The following is a 17,354-nucleotide window of genomic DNA, read 5'->3' as shown; positions in this document are numbered from 1 at the left end:
GCTCGGTCGCCTCCCCTCCACTCATTAATTCCTGAAACAACGGTCCAGTTGCAGAAACAAAGGCTCTGTCCCGGCCCCGACCGACCTGCGCCCAGCGTGGCGCCGCCCCCAAACCACCGCAAAATCAGGCGCCGCCGGCGTGGGGGACCTCCATGGCGCACCACATCGCGCGCCAGATGGTGGGATCGGACGCAAATCTAGCTTACCGAGGACCGCTTGCAGAACGGACGCGGCCATCTTTGTCAGCTCCAAGCGCCGCCGGGGGGCTTCCGCCGCGGGCTGGATCTTCGACTTGGTTCGCAAATCCCCTGGTGGTGTTTCCTGAAGCTCGATCGAGCAGATCCCATCAACAATCTTCGGTGAGATCCTGTTTCTGAAACACTAGCTCTGTTCCACTCTAAAAAACATGAACACTTGTGTGAAAAAACAGAGGAATGAGCCTCCCAAATTTTAGTTGCACATAAGCCTCCATATTTCTTGAAACATTAACTCTATTCAACATGTCCTACCTGTTTGTATCTATGCACACATGAGACTCAGAAAAATTTAGTTGCATTGGCTTATGCCTCTAGTTTCATTGTTTAGTTGCCACTTGCTCTTAATTTTATGAAACTTGTTAATGCTTCCGCTTTCATTGCATTGTGTATGTTTTCATGTTTCTGTTAATGCCCTGCTCCAACTGTGTGATTTGAATGTGGATGTTGCATGTTCATGGGACCCCTTGCACATGTAGAAATTCTGTCGGTTTGATTATGTTGCATGTTTCTGTGTGGTGCCTGAATTTCTGAAACATGATTTTTTTTGCTGATTCCATGGAGAGATGAAAATGACTGTTGCGCAACAACTCTGATGCAGGATCATGGGAATGAAGGGGAAGGGAGCTATGTCCAAGGCAATTTTTCTGTTTGTGGTGGTGAGGATTCAGATGCGTTGTTGTTTGCTGAAGATGCAATCAAAGATGATTCAGATGATGGAGATGTTTCATCACAGCCACTGCCACCCTATGTTGGCATGGTATTTGACACACTTGAGGATGCTCAGAAATTCTGCAATGACTATGCCTTCAAGTTGGGGTTCGGGACACATATATCTTCCTCAAAATTCAGCCAGAAGAGAGGCCAGAAGAAAGAGGATCAAATATTGATCAAGAGGGTCTTTGGGTGTGTGCATGCCAGAAAGCCCGATAAAACGGAAACGAGTAGCACATTGGAGAGCATTGCAACAGGAAAAAGCAACTCCAGTAGGCAGCCTAGTGAAGGAATGGATGTGACAAGAAAACGTCAAAAGAACAGGCTGCTCCGCCATGATTGTAAGGCGCACATGATTGTTGGGCTGAGAGAGGAGAGATGGACAGTGACTTGTTTTGTTGCGGAGCATACACATCCATTGCTGGAACAGCCAGAGCGTGTTAGGTACTACCAGTCGCACCGCAGCATACCTGCCGAGGATTACCAGCTCTTGTTGATGTTGCATGATGTGAACCTATCAAATTCAGATTGCATGGGTGTCCTCGGCAGGGTCCATGGAGGTGACACCAGGATACTCCCATATGTGAAGAGAGATGTTTCGAATGAACGTGCAAAGCTCCGGAGAGGGCTAACATTCCGAGACAGTCGAGTACTTTGAGAGGAGGAAAGCTGAGAATCTAGAGTTTTTCTATGCGAAACAAAAGGATCCTGCAATAAACTCCGTGACTGCCTTGTTTTGGGTTGATGGGAGAACAAGGGCGCTCTACCCGAAATATAAAGATTGTGTGTTCTTCGATACAACCTTCTGCACCAATAGGTACAATATGCAATTTGCTCCTATAGTTGGGGTCAACAACCATCTCTAGACCATTGCACTCGGGTGTGCCTTGTTGCCGGATGAAAGTATTGAAACATTTAAGTGGGTCTTCCAACAGTGGATGGTTGCCATGGATAACGAGCATCCCACAAACATCATGACCGACCAGGACAAAGCGATGGCAACAGCTATTGAGGATGTGTTGCCAAACACCTGCCATAGGTGTTGCAAGTTTCATGTGTTTAGCAATGCACGTACCAAGTTGGGGAGGCTGTTGAGAAGAGATGAACCGTTTGCAGATGTGTTCTACACTTGTATCAATCAATCAGAAACCATTGAGGAGTTTGAAGAAACATGGCAACACATGTTGCATTGTTTTGAAGTGGCTGAGAACAAACACCTAAAGAACATGTGGCGAACAAGGCACATGTGGGCTCCAGCGTACTTCAAGAACAAATTCTTCCCGTTCACAAGCACAACGGGCAGGTCTGAGGGGCTTAACTCATATTTCAAGACACTAATTCGTCCGGCTGATTCCGTTTGGAGGTTTGTCCAGCAATACGAAATGTGCCAAGAAACTATGCTTGATCGTGAAGACAATGCTGGATTCACTGGTGAAACAACAGCTCCGCCACTATACTCTCGGTACACACACTTTTGCGCTTTACCAAAAAAAAGAAAAAAATTGTTGTTGGGCCAAGTTTCTATGTGATGTGGTTTGTGACCTATTTCTTGTGATGTTGCAGGTACAACATTGAGCGCCAAGCTGCTGCTTACTACACCCGTAGCGTCTTTGGCAAGTTCCAGAAGCAGGTGATCACGTCTATCGGCTTCGTTATCAACCAAGACGCTGAGTATCGAGGGCAAGGCCTGCTGTTTGAGCTAAAGGCAAGCTCCTGTGAGAACCCAAAACTCTATTATGTGCATATTATGATGGATGAAGGGTTGTTTGAATGTAGTTGCCACTACTTCGAGATGAATGGCCTGATTTGCGCACATATAATAAGGGCAATGGTGCATCTGAATGTTCAAGAAATTCCGCAACAATACTTGTTGGAGAGGTGGTCTGAAGCAGCCACAACAAGCATGGGCAGGACTGGCCGATTGCTGGACTTCGGGCACCCCTCAATGAACACATTGAAATACAACTCCTTGTGTCGAAGGTTGACATGGCTCGCCTCTAATGCATGTTGCAACGATGATGCCTACAAGATATTAGATGAAGCAATAACAGTTCTTGAGCCTGCCATAGCAGCGGCAAAGAGAGGAGCGCTGTCAGGGCAACAAGCAACGCAACAGAGTGAACCCCCAACACCACCCACTGCCGCAACGGGAACATTGAATGACAACCTACCACAGGCTCAAAGCTCAGAGATGCTACAAAACCCAGCTCATGTCCCTAAGAAAGGTCGGGCAACTGAAAGAGAGAAGAGAAAGAAAACACGGGTAGAGCAGCGAGACGATGAGCAAAAAAAGAAGGCGAAGCAACAAAAGAAGAAGCCGACGGCAACAGTAAAGCCAAGAGCTGGAAAAAGGATTGCCCGCTGCAAGTACTGCCATGAAGAAGGACATAATATTCAGACATGTGGGACGCTAAAAGCTGCAACGGAGGCGGCGGCGGCACCCCCTAAATGCCAGTTCTGCTCTGAGGTTGGACATGCAGTCCCAGCTTGTCAATACATGAGAGCCGTGATGGCAAGTGACCGAAACATTTCCCAAGCAACGCAGCTGAAGCTCTAGAAAGAAAAGATGAGAGAAACAGGGAGGAAAATCCTCCTAAGAAAAAAATGTTTTTCATTTGGGAGAAGATCCCCCATCAACCAGCTTTGGGTGTTTTGTTTCATCTCCTAAGCAAGATGTGCTTGCTCCCTGTGTTTGAGCTACATTAGTAACTTATTTTTTGCAAAAATGATGATGTACAAGCTATAATTTCAATTTGCAACCTGTGTTATGTTTGCTCCATGTAGTTGCCTAGGTTTCGGACATACAACCTCACTGTTTCTATGCATATACATCCCATATTAATCCATATTGCAGGAAAAAAAGCTTGTGTGGTCTCACAGGTTGGAAAAAAATATGATGTATTCCTGTTACATGAAAACATGATCTTCACAGGAAGGGCACTTTTTCGTTTTGGTTATGTTACATGATGTATTCATGTTACAGGAACATGAGCACTTTTCATTTTGGTGATGTTATAAGATGTATTTATGTTGCAGGGACATGATGTTGTGATGAGAAAATGCCTTCAGTTCATCATTTTTCTAGTGTAAGTAACAAAAAATGTTACGGAGATGACGATCATTATAGCAAATTTCGACATTTTTCTAGTAAAAGATTTCTAAATGCAACAAATGGCTCGAATACAACACCAGTGTGCAGAAAAAAGAACACAATTTCAGGAAAAGGGTAACAACTGCCATTGGAATCATGTCTACATTATATATATGTGTGTGCAAAAACACAAGATCAGTAGTGAAACACCATGTCTCCAGCATACATAAATGAGGGAGAAAGGGGGCATGCCCGAGCATGACACATTCTACTTCCGAAACACTTTAGTTTCGTATACTACTAGAGAGCTCGGTTACAAACATGTCGCACACACATGCACTACAAAAAAAGGTCTAAACTACTAGAGATGTCTTGTTGCGGTTGGCATCAATCTATGAGTTTTTCAGCAAAGCTTGAAGCTCGTCCTCTGAGTTGAGGGTGTTTTGAGGGTGCTTGAAAAGCTTCGCCGCAATGTACTTCCGGACATTGAGCAATGAGTTTGAATCCTGAGCATACACAACAAGAGAAAAAACACATTGTGAGACACTACTAGCAGGGGATGAAAAAAAGGTGGGTAATAACATAAAATTTCAGAAATATATGATAGTAGTTGACTGCTATAATTTATTTACTACTAGTGTTTCATAGGTTGCAAAAGAAGAAAAATAAAAATAAATGAGTCCGAGTCGTACTGTATTGAATGGCTTCATCCCCCTGGCAGTTAAATTCTCCAAGTATAGAATAGCAAAGATGCCACAATCAAATCTGTCATGGAAAAAGGAGGGAGAGGAAACATGAGATCACAACAAAAAGATGAAAATGCTTCCTAAACAGGATGTAAAGTTGCGAAAAGCCACAAATGAATAATATAGAAAAAATAGTACGATGTTGACTGCTGCGGGTAGCTTGGTGGACTGGACATCTGAAATGTGCCAAAATCTTGCTTCCATGGGTTAAATTCTGTGACCAGTTCTTTGAAGTTTGTTATCTGGAAATGTCGAATTGATTAGTACCGCAACATTGATTTGAAAAAACAAAAAAGGGAAAATCGTATAAAAAAGATGTGTTCGACACCATATCAGATTGCAACAAGGCTTCTCAAGGATGCTGACATAGTCAGGGTCTAAGCTCCTGGAGTCAAAGACATTAAACTGTTTTTTCATGAATTTTACAACAACAACTGCCCAATGGTCTCTCTGGACTATGGTGAAGAACAGCTGCAAAAATTAAAAAATGAGATAAATAAAACGGAAACATTGTTGCGCTACAAGGAAAACTTTGCACTACATACGACAGTTGAACGAGAGCTTTACTTGATCAAATTTCACGATGTCATTCTTCTTGCAGACCCTGGTCAAATCTCTAATGCAGGAACTTGTCTTGAATGGACTTGGATCAACACAAAGCTTGGTCTGTATTAAAAACAAAAAATGGTCACAACAAAAAGGTGAAAAGCTAGTAACTATCATGTAAAAATCTACTATGTTGCGGGTGGAAAACTCAAGTGACAAAAAAAGCAAACAAAAAACATGTTAGTTAACTCACAGCAACATGTGGTGAGAACGCAAACTTCCTTGGCTTGGTTGAGTTGTACGTCTTCTCAATGTTGAAACTTTCGATGTAAAGTGACATCACCTCATTGTTCAAATGTGCGCGCTTTTTGAGCCCATTACTGAAATGTTTGAAGGAAATATAGAAACCACCTATCCTGATAAATGCAGGGCTGTTTGTTGCCAAAAGAAACAATATCTCGGTTAGGAGGTGTCGATAAAAATGGATGGATTTTTTTCTCTCAACACACATATAAAAAGTGCAGAATTTATGAGATTTTTTAGGGAATTTTGGGAATGACAGAAATATAGGTTGCTTCACAACCTAGGACAAAAATTGACACATGGACATGACACATAGGCAAAACTGATGAGGTGGCGCCTAGTCATAGCAATTCACCACAATTTACAAGGTTATGACCATCTATATTGGTCGTGATCAGCTAGAAATAAGGCAGCAGACCAGTGCTGTCTGCTTTATGACCATTTCGTGTAAAAAAATTACGACCTTTCTGATCAAAATGGTCGATATAGTTGAGGGTTTGGAGCCCCACGAACGGCTTTTGACCAATTGATCTCAAATGATCGTAGATCTATAACTAATTCTTCCAGGGTCACTGACAAAAGGTTACTAGTTAACATATTTCTTGTAATGAACGGATCCGGATTTGGGCCCAATCCCATTGACTGGTCATGGCAGATTCGAGATCCGTGCCGTCCAACGAGAAGCTCACCCCCCCCCCCCCCCCTTTGGTTGCGGATGGACAAGGACATATCTTCAAGCTCCGTGGCCTGGAGGGTGAGTGCAACCATGGTCCTGTTTGGATCATGAGGTTAGAGTTAGTTTGGGTTAGTTGAAGGCTTAAATAATAACCTAAAAGTATCTAAACAGGGAGGGTTAGAGTGGGTTAGTTTCATCTAACCCAACTATCCCGGTGGAGAGATGCTTATTTGGGTTAGAGTGGGTTAGAAAATAACTCTAACTCTAACTGTGTTAGAGTATCCAAATAGAGCCCATGTTTTTGTTGATGTTTGTGTCGTCCCTGGTGGACTAGCGAGGCTCTTGGAGCTCTTGGTTGTCGCCGCCAACCCACACTCCTGAACGATGTTGGGTGCTAGTGCCACGTCCTCCTAACCCGTGACGGCTTCTGGAGTTCAAGGCGTGAGCAGCTTGTCACGTCATGCAAGCAACATCGACCAAGGCCAGATCCAACCTTCTGTTCTGGTTGTTCGCTTGGTCTTTGACTCCGACGTGAACCAACAGTCCATGTTGTCTTGCCTCCTGTATCGTCCGTTGACCTCTGCCGCAAGAATGTAAAGATATTACAATACGACATCGGGACGTCCGAATGGATAATGGCTGAGCAAGTGACGCCCACCGTCAAAGCCAGTGCCGCCCAACCCCATTCACCCGACTTCGACCCTGAAACGACGACCCGTACGCCGTCTTGGCCGCTGCCCCAAAGATGACAAGACAAGACAAGGGCAAGACGAAGAGGTGACAAACAACGAGAAAAAAAAAACGAACTCTAGTGTGGCATGGATTGGTTTCCGACTCGATCTCAGGAACAGTCGGTCGTTTCAGAATTTCAAACTCGACCGCCATGTCTTGTTCTCGGCCGCCCCCGCTCGCGCTCTCGATCCTCCTCTCCCGCCTCCGCGCCTGCGGCTCCGCCCCGCACGCGCTGCAGTGCCACGCCCTGCTCCTCACCTCCGGCCACCTCGCCGCCTCCCCGCTCCGCCTCTCCAACCTCCTCCTCCTCGCGTTCGCGTCGGCCTCCGCGGCGGCCCACGCCGACGCCGTCTTCGCCCGCCTCCCGGGGGCCGCCTCCGGCCACGCCTTCCCCTGGAACACCCTCATCCGCCTCCACGCCCCCGCGAGCCCCCGCAGGGCCCTCGCCTACTTCGCGCGCATGCGCCGTGGCGCGGTGGACCCCGACGCCTACACCTTCCCCGCCGTGCTCAAGGCGTGCGGCTGCGCGCCCGGCTGCAGGGTCGGGCTGCTGGTGCACGCCGAGGCCGTGAGGAGGGGTCTGGATCGCGACCTGTTCACGCGGAACGCGCTCGTCAGCTTCTACTGCAGGACCGGGGACTGCCGCTCCGGGCGGAGGGTGTTCGACGACGGCGCGCGGGACCTCGTTTCGTGGAACTCCATGGTGGCGGGGTACGTCGGATGCGGTGAGGTGGAGCTGGCGCAGGAGCTGTTCGACGAAATGCCGCATCGGGACGCCTTCTCCTGGGCCGCCATGATTGATGCCTACGGGAAGCGGTCTGGAGGTGTGGACCGTGCGCGTGAGTTGTTTGATCAAATGCCTGAGAGGGATCTGGTGTGCTGGAACTCGATGATCGATGGCTATGCTAGGCAGGGGAGGATGGACGAGGCGAGGATGCTATTCGATGAGATGCCTGAGAGGAATGTGATCTCGTGGAGTATTGTTGTTGACGGGTATGTCAGGTGTGGGGAGCCTTCAGAGGCTTTGGAACTTTTCCGAAGGATGCTGAGGTGCGGTATCAGACCTGATAGGGTCGCTGCAGTTGGGGCTGTCACAGCCTGCGCACAGCTGGGAGCTCTGGAGCAAGGCAGGTGGCTGCACTCTTACTTGGAGAAGAAGAAGATTTTATTCGATATTGTGGTGAAGACAGCTCTGATAGATATGTACATGAAATGTGGGCGCTTGGATCTCGCCGTGTTGATCTTTGAAAGCACGCCTGACAAGACCGTGGTTACTTGGAATGTGATGATTGTTGGACTTGGAACTCATAGCTGCGGACTTGATGCTGTCAAGCTTTTCTGCCAAATGGAGTCTGAAGGAGCACCAATGGATGATCTTAGTGTGCTTGCCGTGCTGACTGCATGCACACATGCTGGGTTGATCTCAGAGGGTTTACAGATATTTCATAGAATGAAGAAGGATTTTGGGATAGATCCCAAGGTTGAACATTATGGTGCATTGGTTGATCTCCTTGGCCGTGCTGGACATTTGGATCAGGCTAGGCATGCCATAGAGACAATGCCCATGGAACCAACTCCAGAATTATGGGGATCTCTGCTTGCTGCCTGCCGAAGTCATAGGTGCGTCGAATTGGCTGAGCTGTCGGTTGAACGCCTAGCAAGTCTTGGAGCTGACGACTCTGGAGTCTATGTTCTTCTGTCCAATATCTATGCGGATGAAGGAATGTGGGATGGTGTCTCGAGGATTAGGAGACTGATGAGTGCTGAAGGGATGAAGAAGGACATTGGAAGGAGTGTGATTGAGGCAGATGGGCAAATACACGAGTTTGTGAATGGCGGCAGTTCACATCCTGATAAGGATGAAATTTACATGATGCTGTGGAATTTATCTAACATGGTAGCATCTGCTTGATTGCTCTGTTGCACCGAAATTGTGTTGAATCCCTTGGTGTGATGCCTGTTAGTTGATTGAACATTCTCGGCATGAAATGCTACATGCTGGATGAAGCTCTTGAAAACTCATTGTCCCAGGGCTTCTTTCTGAAGCTGCTTGTCATGAAAAACATTTGCAAATGTGAGTTTCCAGATAAAACAAAACATAATTGCCACTATTGCCCTTTTTAGTGTCCAAATCCATGTTAGTCCTTCTGAACATTTCCACACTTCATTGGTTTCAGGAAAACAAAGTGTTTGGTTGGAGCTGTGGCTTATTTCCCAGAGGACTTTGGAGATATTAACATGATCGAAAATTGCACCTGGTAGTTAATTACGCTATTGGAAGAGCTACCTCCCAAGTTCTATTGATGATATAGCAGCCAAATGGGTGCTTAGTTACTTGCACACTGGTCCATGCCTTTCTTTGTATTCATTTTACTGGACTTAGTTGCAGACTGACTAAAAGGTTCCGAAACGCAGAGATCTTGAGATCCATGGGGTGGTGGTCCATTTTGCTTTCCTTGACTTACTTGCACGGAGGTAATTAATTTCAACCTTCATAGTTCACTATATAAAACATATTTGTTGAATGGACAAGCTCTATTTGAGCTTGATGTTTTTACCCCTTCTTTCAGCCAGTTTTAATGGGTAAGAAACAGTTCGGGGCTACCAGTTGATGATCATGGAGTTTTAATAACGATTTCAGGCTTGACCACAAGTTTGATCTTAATAAAAAGACTTTGAACCTCTGTTGAGTTGGTCTTTAACATCCTCAGAATGAAGAAAAGTGAAACTCAGGTTGAAGGCTGGCGTCATCGAGATAGTATGCAGCAAGTCCAATTGTCAATGTCGCCAGCTATTTTTGTCTACTTTCTACATTATTATTTTATGTTTGAATGAAAATAGATGGAAATTAATCGTGTGAAATATAGTAGGAATGACCATCTAAGCATAGAAGTGCAAAGAACAACCGTGTTCTCTTTATGAATTCTTTGGCTTCATGTCGAATTCATTGTTTTCCACATTACAAAGCTGTTCTGAATATCCAGTTTCCTGACCAGAGATTCTCTTGGATGGCCATAGGCAAATTTCATAACCTTAGTGATGTCAAAATTGGCTGGCCATTTTTTTTTTGAATGCTGCCGATCTAGAAGCATGCTTTAGCATAAATTAGAATATAAATATATAATACCTGTAACTATGCTGATGAGTACTATAGAGACAGGAAAGAGCTGCAGCCTTCAGGCCTTGATTCGAAGGAGCTGCAACCCATGTGTCATCTATGTTGGGTCGAAAGCATGCATCTCGTGTTATACAAAACAAAACAGCTCGAGATGGATCCTACTGCTTACTTCCATGTGAATATTTTTGCAGGACCACTTCATAGGAGACCTCTTCTTGTTTTCTTAAGAAAAATGCTGACCTGCTTCTACCGCTAGAGAGTAGCACTAGGGCCACTGCGCGGCAGCTTTTTATTCCTCTCACCATACAAACCCTCTTCTGTAATGTCACTCTCAGGATACAACTGGATTGATCTTCTTTTTTCTCATTGTCTTTTTAGGAGATCTACATGCTGGTCCTGAAGCCATTTGAAGCTACAGTAGGAGCAAATGGTAAAGCTGCTACCCTCAGTTCTTCACGTGTAATCGGTCCATGGTCAGCAAAGTGTGATTACTTGCTTTGAGCACTTTCCTACATGCTGCTTTTTCTTGGTTTGGAAATTATTAAGTTCAAACGTAATTGCCGATGTAATGTGTGGGCCAGCATTTACATTAGCCGCCTCTGTCATTAGGCATTATTCTCACTGAATTCCTTTGGTGCATAAGGAATTGTTTTTCAAACAGGCAGAATTAAGGCTTTAAGCACAATACCTGTCAATTCTGAAGACTTCCAATAGTTCTGCTGTATGTTAACTTTCTAAAATTCATGTCTTAACCTCTTTCTATTGGGTGAAACACTATAGATTTTTGTGAGCTCTAGTCTACTGGTCAAATGGACTTATACTAAAGTAAAGACATAAAAACGAGACCAACAGGGACTAGACCGTGTGGCAATTTATTAAGAGGAAACAACCAGGTACAAACCTGTTAGTGATTTGTGTAGAACCGTAGTAATCTATTTGAGCAGAAAAGAATGTTTAAAGAGAGCAATACTTGTCAACGGACAGTAGTGCCTGAACTAGCACCTGTCAGTGTTATTTAAATATACATGAGTTACCCCGGAGTGTCCCGTAGTATAGAGGCATCCTGACCCCTCTCCAGTAAAAGAGCTATTGGTAATAAATATTCACTTTGAGACAAATCTTCAACTGTTCTTTTGTTGAATGCATACAAGGCACCCTGCAGCCTCTCTGCTTGCAAAATAAATGCTCTGCTTGGTACTGGGTTGTTTATTACCTATGCTACAGCTTTTGCGTAAAATGTGGTACATACATGAAACTAGACCTGGTTGGTTAAATTCAACACATGAAGCCTGCTCTGCTGAAGAAATACAGTCTGCACAGAAGTCATCATCTTCTTTCTTTTCTCATTTGTCAATATGAATCTACTGCTCCCTTGTACAGTACAGGTGGTTGTTTTGTTACATGGAAAGAGGGATGGCACAAAACCCACGAGAGCTGAAGATGCCCAGGGTAGAGAAGATACTGTCAACTTCTGGTGGAACATACGAACGTTTACAGCATTTATACACTGCACAGTTGGAGACCGTGTAGAAGATCCAGTCTGAAGTTCTAAGCCTATTCAAGCAGAAGACCACATCGAGGTCTGCTTATAGATTTGATTTCTAGTTGCAATATACTCCCTCCGTCTCAAAATAAGTGTCGCTGATTTAGTACAAGGCTGTGCTAACTTTGTACTAAACCAGCGACACTTATTTTGGGACGGAGGGAGTATTAACAAAGAAACTGGTTATCTGCACAGCCAAGCTGGTCTTCCGATATCAAAATTTCGGACCATTCACTCTCAAAATTACTAGTTCACAAGCTGAACTAGACATCTTACAGTACAAAATGCCCCTCCAGTCTGCTACTAGTTAACCTCTAGTAAAAAAGAAAAAGGAAAAAAGAAGAAGCCTTTTTAACAGAGAAAGAGAATAGAAGGAAAAGAAGAGGAGACTGAAGGAAAACCACTACTCTCTACTAGACATATCATATCATAGAAGCTCCTACTAACCATCAATGATCACCTGTGGCAGACACACTTGTAATGATAGGCACTATTCATGGGGTCATTTGCATCCACCGGGACTTGCTCAGCGGTACACTTGGATCGACAACCCCTGCATTCGTTGTACGTGCATATGGGAGCAATTGAACCAATCAGCATTCTCCTTGCATACTTGGGCGGCTTCTCCTTGTTTAGACCCTGCTGTGAAGCATGTGAACAACATGTTAGTTATTGTTGCTTTCAGATGGCTATGTCATGGGCCCCATTTTCCAAATTAACTTGCATATCCTGCACGGCTGCACCCATGCTCTTTTTGCTCTTGTTCTAAGAACTTCTCGTACTAACTGTAGGAGTAAGGAGGCAAGTTGGCTACTGTATCCTCTTCCTATCAGTCCGCTTACCAAAAACTCCATGGGCAGGTATATAGTATTTCAAGCAAGTTGAAGTTTACAGAATCTTTATGCAAGCATAATTTATCATGTGCTATAGTACCTATAAGAACGGCGCTTAGTACTAACTAGATGGCATATGTACCTTGATGTTCTCTTGCAAGTCCATATGTTCTTCAGGTAATCCCTGGTGAGCATATTGTTCTCCATAGTCTGCACCTGTACAGTAGATTGAAGTGAAACTAGTGAATACATGGTGAACATATGCACACTAAAGAAAGAAAAAGAAAACAAGCCATTCTAATGCAAGAACAAACGAAGAACACAAAGTATTTGCAGTGAAGAAGTGAAACCTGAGATGCTACCATGGCGGCCTTGGTTGCAGAGAGCCTGGCCGATGAGCAAGCAAGAGAGGAGGAAGAAGAGGAGCAGGGAGCTCGAGGTAGTTGTGGGGCTACCACCGGCCATAACCCGCCTTCTCCAAAATGGAGAGATGGATAGGGAACGGGAGGATGGAATGGAGGTGTGCTTGTAATTACAGAAACTGCTTAAGGTCGCAAGTGCTAGAGGCTATATAGATGGCAGACGGGTGCAAGAGCTCTTGTGCGTATGCGTGCGTTGCCTTGTGGCTCCGCTGTTGCCTAGCATATGTAATTATGTGTGCGTATCCTTGTGCCATACCATGCAGACAATGGTGTAGAGAGGGGCGGGGTGGGGTGGGGACTGAGGTGACCACCAACAGGTGGCTCCGCTCTCCCTCATATGCACGCACACACGGGATAACAGAGGCCTCTGAAACTTAGCAACGGGGGACCGTCCTTGCATTGTTTTTGCACCGCATCACCTTTGTCCCTTCTTGCCACACATGTGCCTTCTCTGCACGCATCTTATTTTCTTTATTTATCCCAGTTTTGAACTTAAGTAGTCAAATAATGTGCTTCATTAGCCGTTCTGCTCACCTCTTTTTGTTCCTTCTGTTCTACAGAGGCAGGCCATGGAGGGAAGGGAAGATGGGCCAATTATTTGCGCCAATCATATGCAACATCGAAACGGCGGACACAGTGCGCAAAATCTATGTGGGAATAGTAGTAAACCTAATAATCAGCGAAAGAACATGCTTCAAGGAAAACCCTGAGGGAGAAGAGGAAACTTATGTTCAGTTAAAGGACATGCTTCAAGGAACTAACTACCTAGGATGCCTGGGGTAGTGATGACGGTGAAAGCCAAGGGGAAGCACAGATTTATGGCGTATCATCTCTGAACATGCAGAGGTGTATGTCTGTATGCCAGAGGACCGAGAGGAGGGTGTGGGAACTGGAAAAGCAGCTCGGGTGAAGATGCTTGGATTCTGCATTTCGGAGAGAGCAGCGTGGCGGAGGTGCTTGGATTTCTGCGTTTCTCCCAGCCTAGCTCTTGTTTTCTTCTCTCGCTCTCCTTCAGCACGGCGGCGTGGGCTTGCCACTGGATTCTGGGACAAGCATCCAGAGCCGTACCACGCGCAGTCTGGCGGCCTCTTGCAGCCGCAGAGAGCAATTCTCGGAAGCTCGGGATCTGCGGCGCGTTGGTCATATTGCTTGTGTGCTTCTTCCTTGAGGAAGATGCACTGACTGGCCGTGGACATGGGCAGTGCTCAGCGGTGGTTGCTTTCAGTACCAGAGCGGCTACCACCACCGGGAGAGGCCAATGCTGGCGGTCACGAGACGCCAACTGGGTCAAGATTTTGGTCCAGTCTGAAAAATAGCCAAGTGGGTACTGTTTGTCCAAGTAAGGACATTTTGGCCACTAAGAATCCAGCGTGTAAATTGTTCTTTGCTTCCAAGAACTTACTGGACTAATTTACACTGGCTAAGCATATTTGCAGGGGGGGTCTGCATTCCACCCTGTCGTGCTGAGGGGGACTTCTTGTTTTCAGCCCCACGGATCACAAGGATATGGCGTACTGCACTCCCGACTAGACGACATTCACAAAATCCATATTTTGCCATCACAAGGTACATCCATCCACCAAGGTGTCGGGATACCAGAATTCAAACCCATGTGTACTCGGTAGAGTGTTACACTTTTTAGGCACCTACAACTCAACTGCCCCACAAATAGGCACAAACACAATTTGCTAATAGTATGTCCTATACATTGATACGACTTTTCTATTATTCAACTGTAGTTATTTCTGAGTCGATCTAGGTATAATCACTCTGACATGGGGCAGAAATTATACTATTGGATCTGAACCAGTGGCAAGCTTTATCATGGGGCTGCAAAGGTTTGTGATCTTCTTGATTGATACAGCATCAGATGCGCGGGTTGGGATCCTCTGCAGTTATCAGTGCAGTGCTGCAGATGACACGTGGGGTCGGCTCCACACAACTTTGACTGTAACTGCAGTGTTGTTACAACAAAGATCTGCACCCCAACGCACATACACAACTTGAAGAACTTTTGCTAGTTCCTAGTTTCCTAAAGTTTTCATTATTTTGAAGTCCCAATCATCTCAAATTGCAAGATTTCACTCTTAGAAGGTGTGCCATTTTTTTAGCTTGTAGATAATATGTGGAGGGATTTGAAGAAAGGCCAATTGTAGTGACTTGGGCTAAATTAAGCAACTGGCCAGCAACTGAGAGCCGATGAGAAGGAAGATGGACAAGGGAAATTTCTATTTGGTCGAAGGCGCCCATTGCCCCGGCTATAGGTTTTAGATGGGCCAGCCTACGAAAGCTTCTCACACTGTCACGGTTTTGGTATGCTTCCATTCTGATTTTCTCCATTTTTTGTGTTTTATTGCCATTTTCTTTACTTTCTTACCTTTTCCAATTGATGAATAAAGTTCTATTTTTTGTGAAAACTTCAAACTTCATGATTTTTTAGATTTGTGAGTTTTTTTTCAAATTCATGAACATTTATTGATCGTTTTTAAATTTTGCAAAGTTTTTTTTTTCAAATTTGTGGAATTTGTTTCAAACCCACATTTTTTTAAAATCATGATTTTTAAAAATTAATGATCATTTTTTAAATCATGTTTTTAACTATAAGAAAATGGTAGCTGTTGTTCTGCACCAGTGAGCCAGAAAAAAACAACCTAGAGACACAAAATTGCTTTGCAAGAGCCACAGTTGTGCCTCTTTGAAAAAGGAAAAAGAAAGTCAAAAAAGTGCTTTCTGCTCGGTTTTCTTCATCTGGTTTTTTTGTGAAAAAAGTTCATGGAAATCTATCAACATGGGTTCTAGTTTCGAAGATCTTGACGTGAGGAATTCAAAGATAAAAACGGTTTGAAATTTGACACACGGTTTAAGAGATAAAATATTTTGAATAAACGAGTCTACGAAAAAAGAAAACTCTTAGATTGCGACAAGTGGGCACCTCTTGCGGCGGCGAAATCACTAGTTAAACGATACTTCACATCTCCACCTCTCTCACCACTACATCTCATCTGCAGCCGGGTGGTTTGGCTCTCCACCCCAGTTCATACTCGGTGACGGTGAGCATGGGAACATATTGATGAGTGGGCTCTTTGGTCATTTTTTTTTGCAAAAAACATCCGATCTATTCGTCTTCAATCATGACAGTATAACGAACACCAGAAATAATAAAAATTGCATCCAGATTCATAGACCACCTAGCGACGACTACAAGCATTGAAGCGAGCCGAAGGCGCGCCGCTGTCATCGCCCATTCATCACCGGAGTTGGGCAAAACTTGTTGTAGTAGACAGTCGGTTGGTCATCTTAACGCCTTGCTAGTTAACGACCATCACCCCATGCCTGCTCTTTGCAACGTCTGTCATTTGCCACATCAATACCTGGGTCAAGGGGCATTTAGTGTTCTTTTGTCAAAGATAACATTGCATTTGGTGCATCTTGCTAATAAAACGTAAAGTGGTGGTTTTTTGTTATTGATGTCACAATTGTGATGGTTTTGTGGATTTCACTCTTCACAAGGGGCATTCCTTAACTAGTGATATCGCTATATATAACTTTCTAAATTTTGTTTACATTTTGCGAAGACTCTTGCAGGCACCTCTGACCTATGATCGTTTGTAGTGTTGACCCAAATGTTTAGAAATGTTTTTTTGGAATATTTTTTAAAGTTTCATAGAACTTATTGGCATTATTAATCGATGACCAAAAAAATCTAACATATAGAGAAAGACGCGGGAAATAAGTTTTATTTCTGCCACATAGTTGTGGACACACAGCAACATGACTTAGGAAAAGCGGAAGAGGATACAAAGGTAGTAGCATGCATGGCCAACACAAAGCATGCACGCACATCAGATCAACCTACGTACGTACACTCCTACGAACGAGTGAAAGTTGGTAGCAAGCTGTTGGTAGTGGGTGACTAGCAGGAGGCCGGCCCGTAGCCGCACTTGGCGGGGATCTGCATGGCGCGGTTGGCGTCGATGTCCTTGGGCAGGAAGCCCTTGTACTTGCAGAGGCACTTGAAGTTGGCGCCGCGCACCGCGCCGCAGCACGCGCCGCTGGGGCTGGCCTCGTTGCTGCCCACCGAGCAGTAGGACCTGCAGTTGTTCAGCATGCTCCCCGTGTCCACGTTGCACACATGAATCCCGGCCGCGCCCGACGCCGCCGCCACGACCAGCAGCGCCACCAGCGCTGCGGCGACGCTGGCGCTGCTCGTCGTCACCTTCCTCCCGGCCATGGCCATGGCTAGCTAGCTGCCGGATCGATCAACTGGGGGATCAGCTGCGCTTGATGTGTGCGTGCGTGGGGGGCAGTTGATTGTCTGGGTGTGTGTCACGTTTGGGCGATGGCTAGGGCTTATATAGCGTGGGGGTAGCGTGGCC

The 17,354-nt window shown here is 45.2% G+C and overlaps 3 protein-coding genes and 1 pseudogene across 6 annotated transcripts; 2 read left to right on the top strand and 2 right to left on the bottom strand.

The window, feature by feature from the left end:
* Positions 1-849: 849 nt before the first annotated feature.
* Positions 850-3,525, top strand: LOC125547109 (annotated as a pseudogene).
* A 3,613-nt stretch (positions 3,526-7,138) lies between these two features.
* LOC125545701 (pentatricopeptide repeat-containing protein At3g29230-like) lies at positions 7,139-15,077 on the top strand. 3 transcript variants are annotated; one of them, XM_048709731.1, is made up of 8 exons: positions 7,139-9,136; positions 9,240-9,320; positions 9,478-9,537; positions 10,559-10,610; positions 11,561-11,760; positions 12,515-12,583; positions 13,539-14,317; positions 14,415-15,075. In XM_048709731.1, the coding sequence occupies exon 1, from the start codon at positions 7,214-7,216 to the stop codon at positions 8,972-8,974; it is 1,761 nt and encodes a 586-aa protein (XP_048565688.1). In that variant the 5' UTR covers positions 7,139-7,213; the 3' UTR covers positions 8,975-9,136; positions 9,240-9,320; positions 9,478-9,537; positions 10,559-10,610; positions 11,561-11,760; positions 12,515-12,583; positions 13,539-14,317; positions 14,415-15,075. The 3 variants fall into 3 exon arrangements, with proteins under 3 accessions (XP_048565688.1, XP_048565687.1, XP_048565686.1); XM_048709730.1 differs by having other exon boundaries at positions 9,478-10,610; positions 14,415-15,077; XM_048709729.1 differs by lacking the exons at positions 10,559-10,610; positions 11,561-11,760; positions 12,515-12,583; positions 13,539-14,317; positions 14,415-15,075 and having other exon boundaries at positions 9,240-9,478.
* LOC125545702 (EPIDERMAL PATTERNING FACTOR-like protein 9) lies at positions 11,912-13,191 on the bottom strand. Of its 2 annotated transcripts, none has more exons than XM_048709733.1 (3): positions 12,907-13,191; positions 12,699-12,772; positions 11,912-12,362 (listed from the first exon to the last, which is right to left on the bottom strand). In XM_048709733.1, the coding sequence occupies exons 1-3, from the start codon at positions 13,019-13,021 to the stop codon at positions 12,180-12,182; spliced, it is 372 nt and encodes a 123-aa protein (XP_048565690.1). In that variant the 5' UTR covers positions 13,022-13,191; the 3' UTR covers positions 11,912-12,179. The 2 variants fall into 2 exon arrangements, with proteins under 2 accessions (XP_048565690.1, XP_048565689.1); XM_048709732.1 differs by having other exon boundaries at positions 11,912-12,365; positions 12,907-13,179.
* A 1,620-nt stretch (positions 15,078-16,697) lies between the features above and the next one.
* Positions 16,698-17,321, bottom strand: LOC125548989 (male-cone protein 1-like). The gene has a single exon (XM_048712491.1). It carries the CDS (start codon positions 17,213-17,215, stop codon positions 16,892-16,894), a length of 324 nt encoding a protein of 107 aa, XP_048568448.1. The 5' UTR covers positions 17,216-17,321; the 3' UTR covers positions 16,698-16,891.
* Between the last annotated feature and the right edge of the window lie 33 nt (positions 17,322-17,354).

The sequence above is a fragment of the Triticum urartu genome, chromosome 3 (genome assembly GCF_003073215.2).
Source record: "Triticum urartu cultivar G1812 chromosome 3, Tu2.1, whole genome shotgun sequence".
Classification (NCBI taxonomy): domain Eukaryota; kingdom Viridiplantae; phylum Streptophyta; class Magnoliopsida; order Poales; family Poaceae; genus Triticum; species Triticum urartu.
This window is presented reverse-complemented; position numbering and strand designations above follow the sequence as displayed.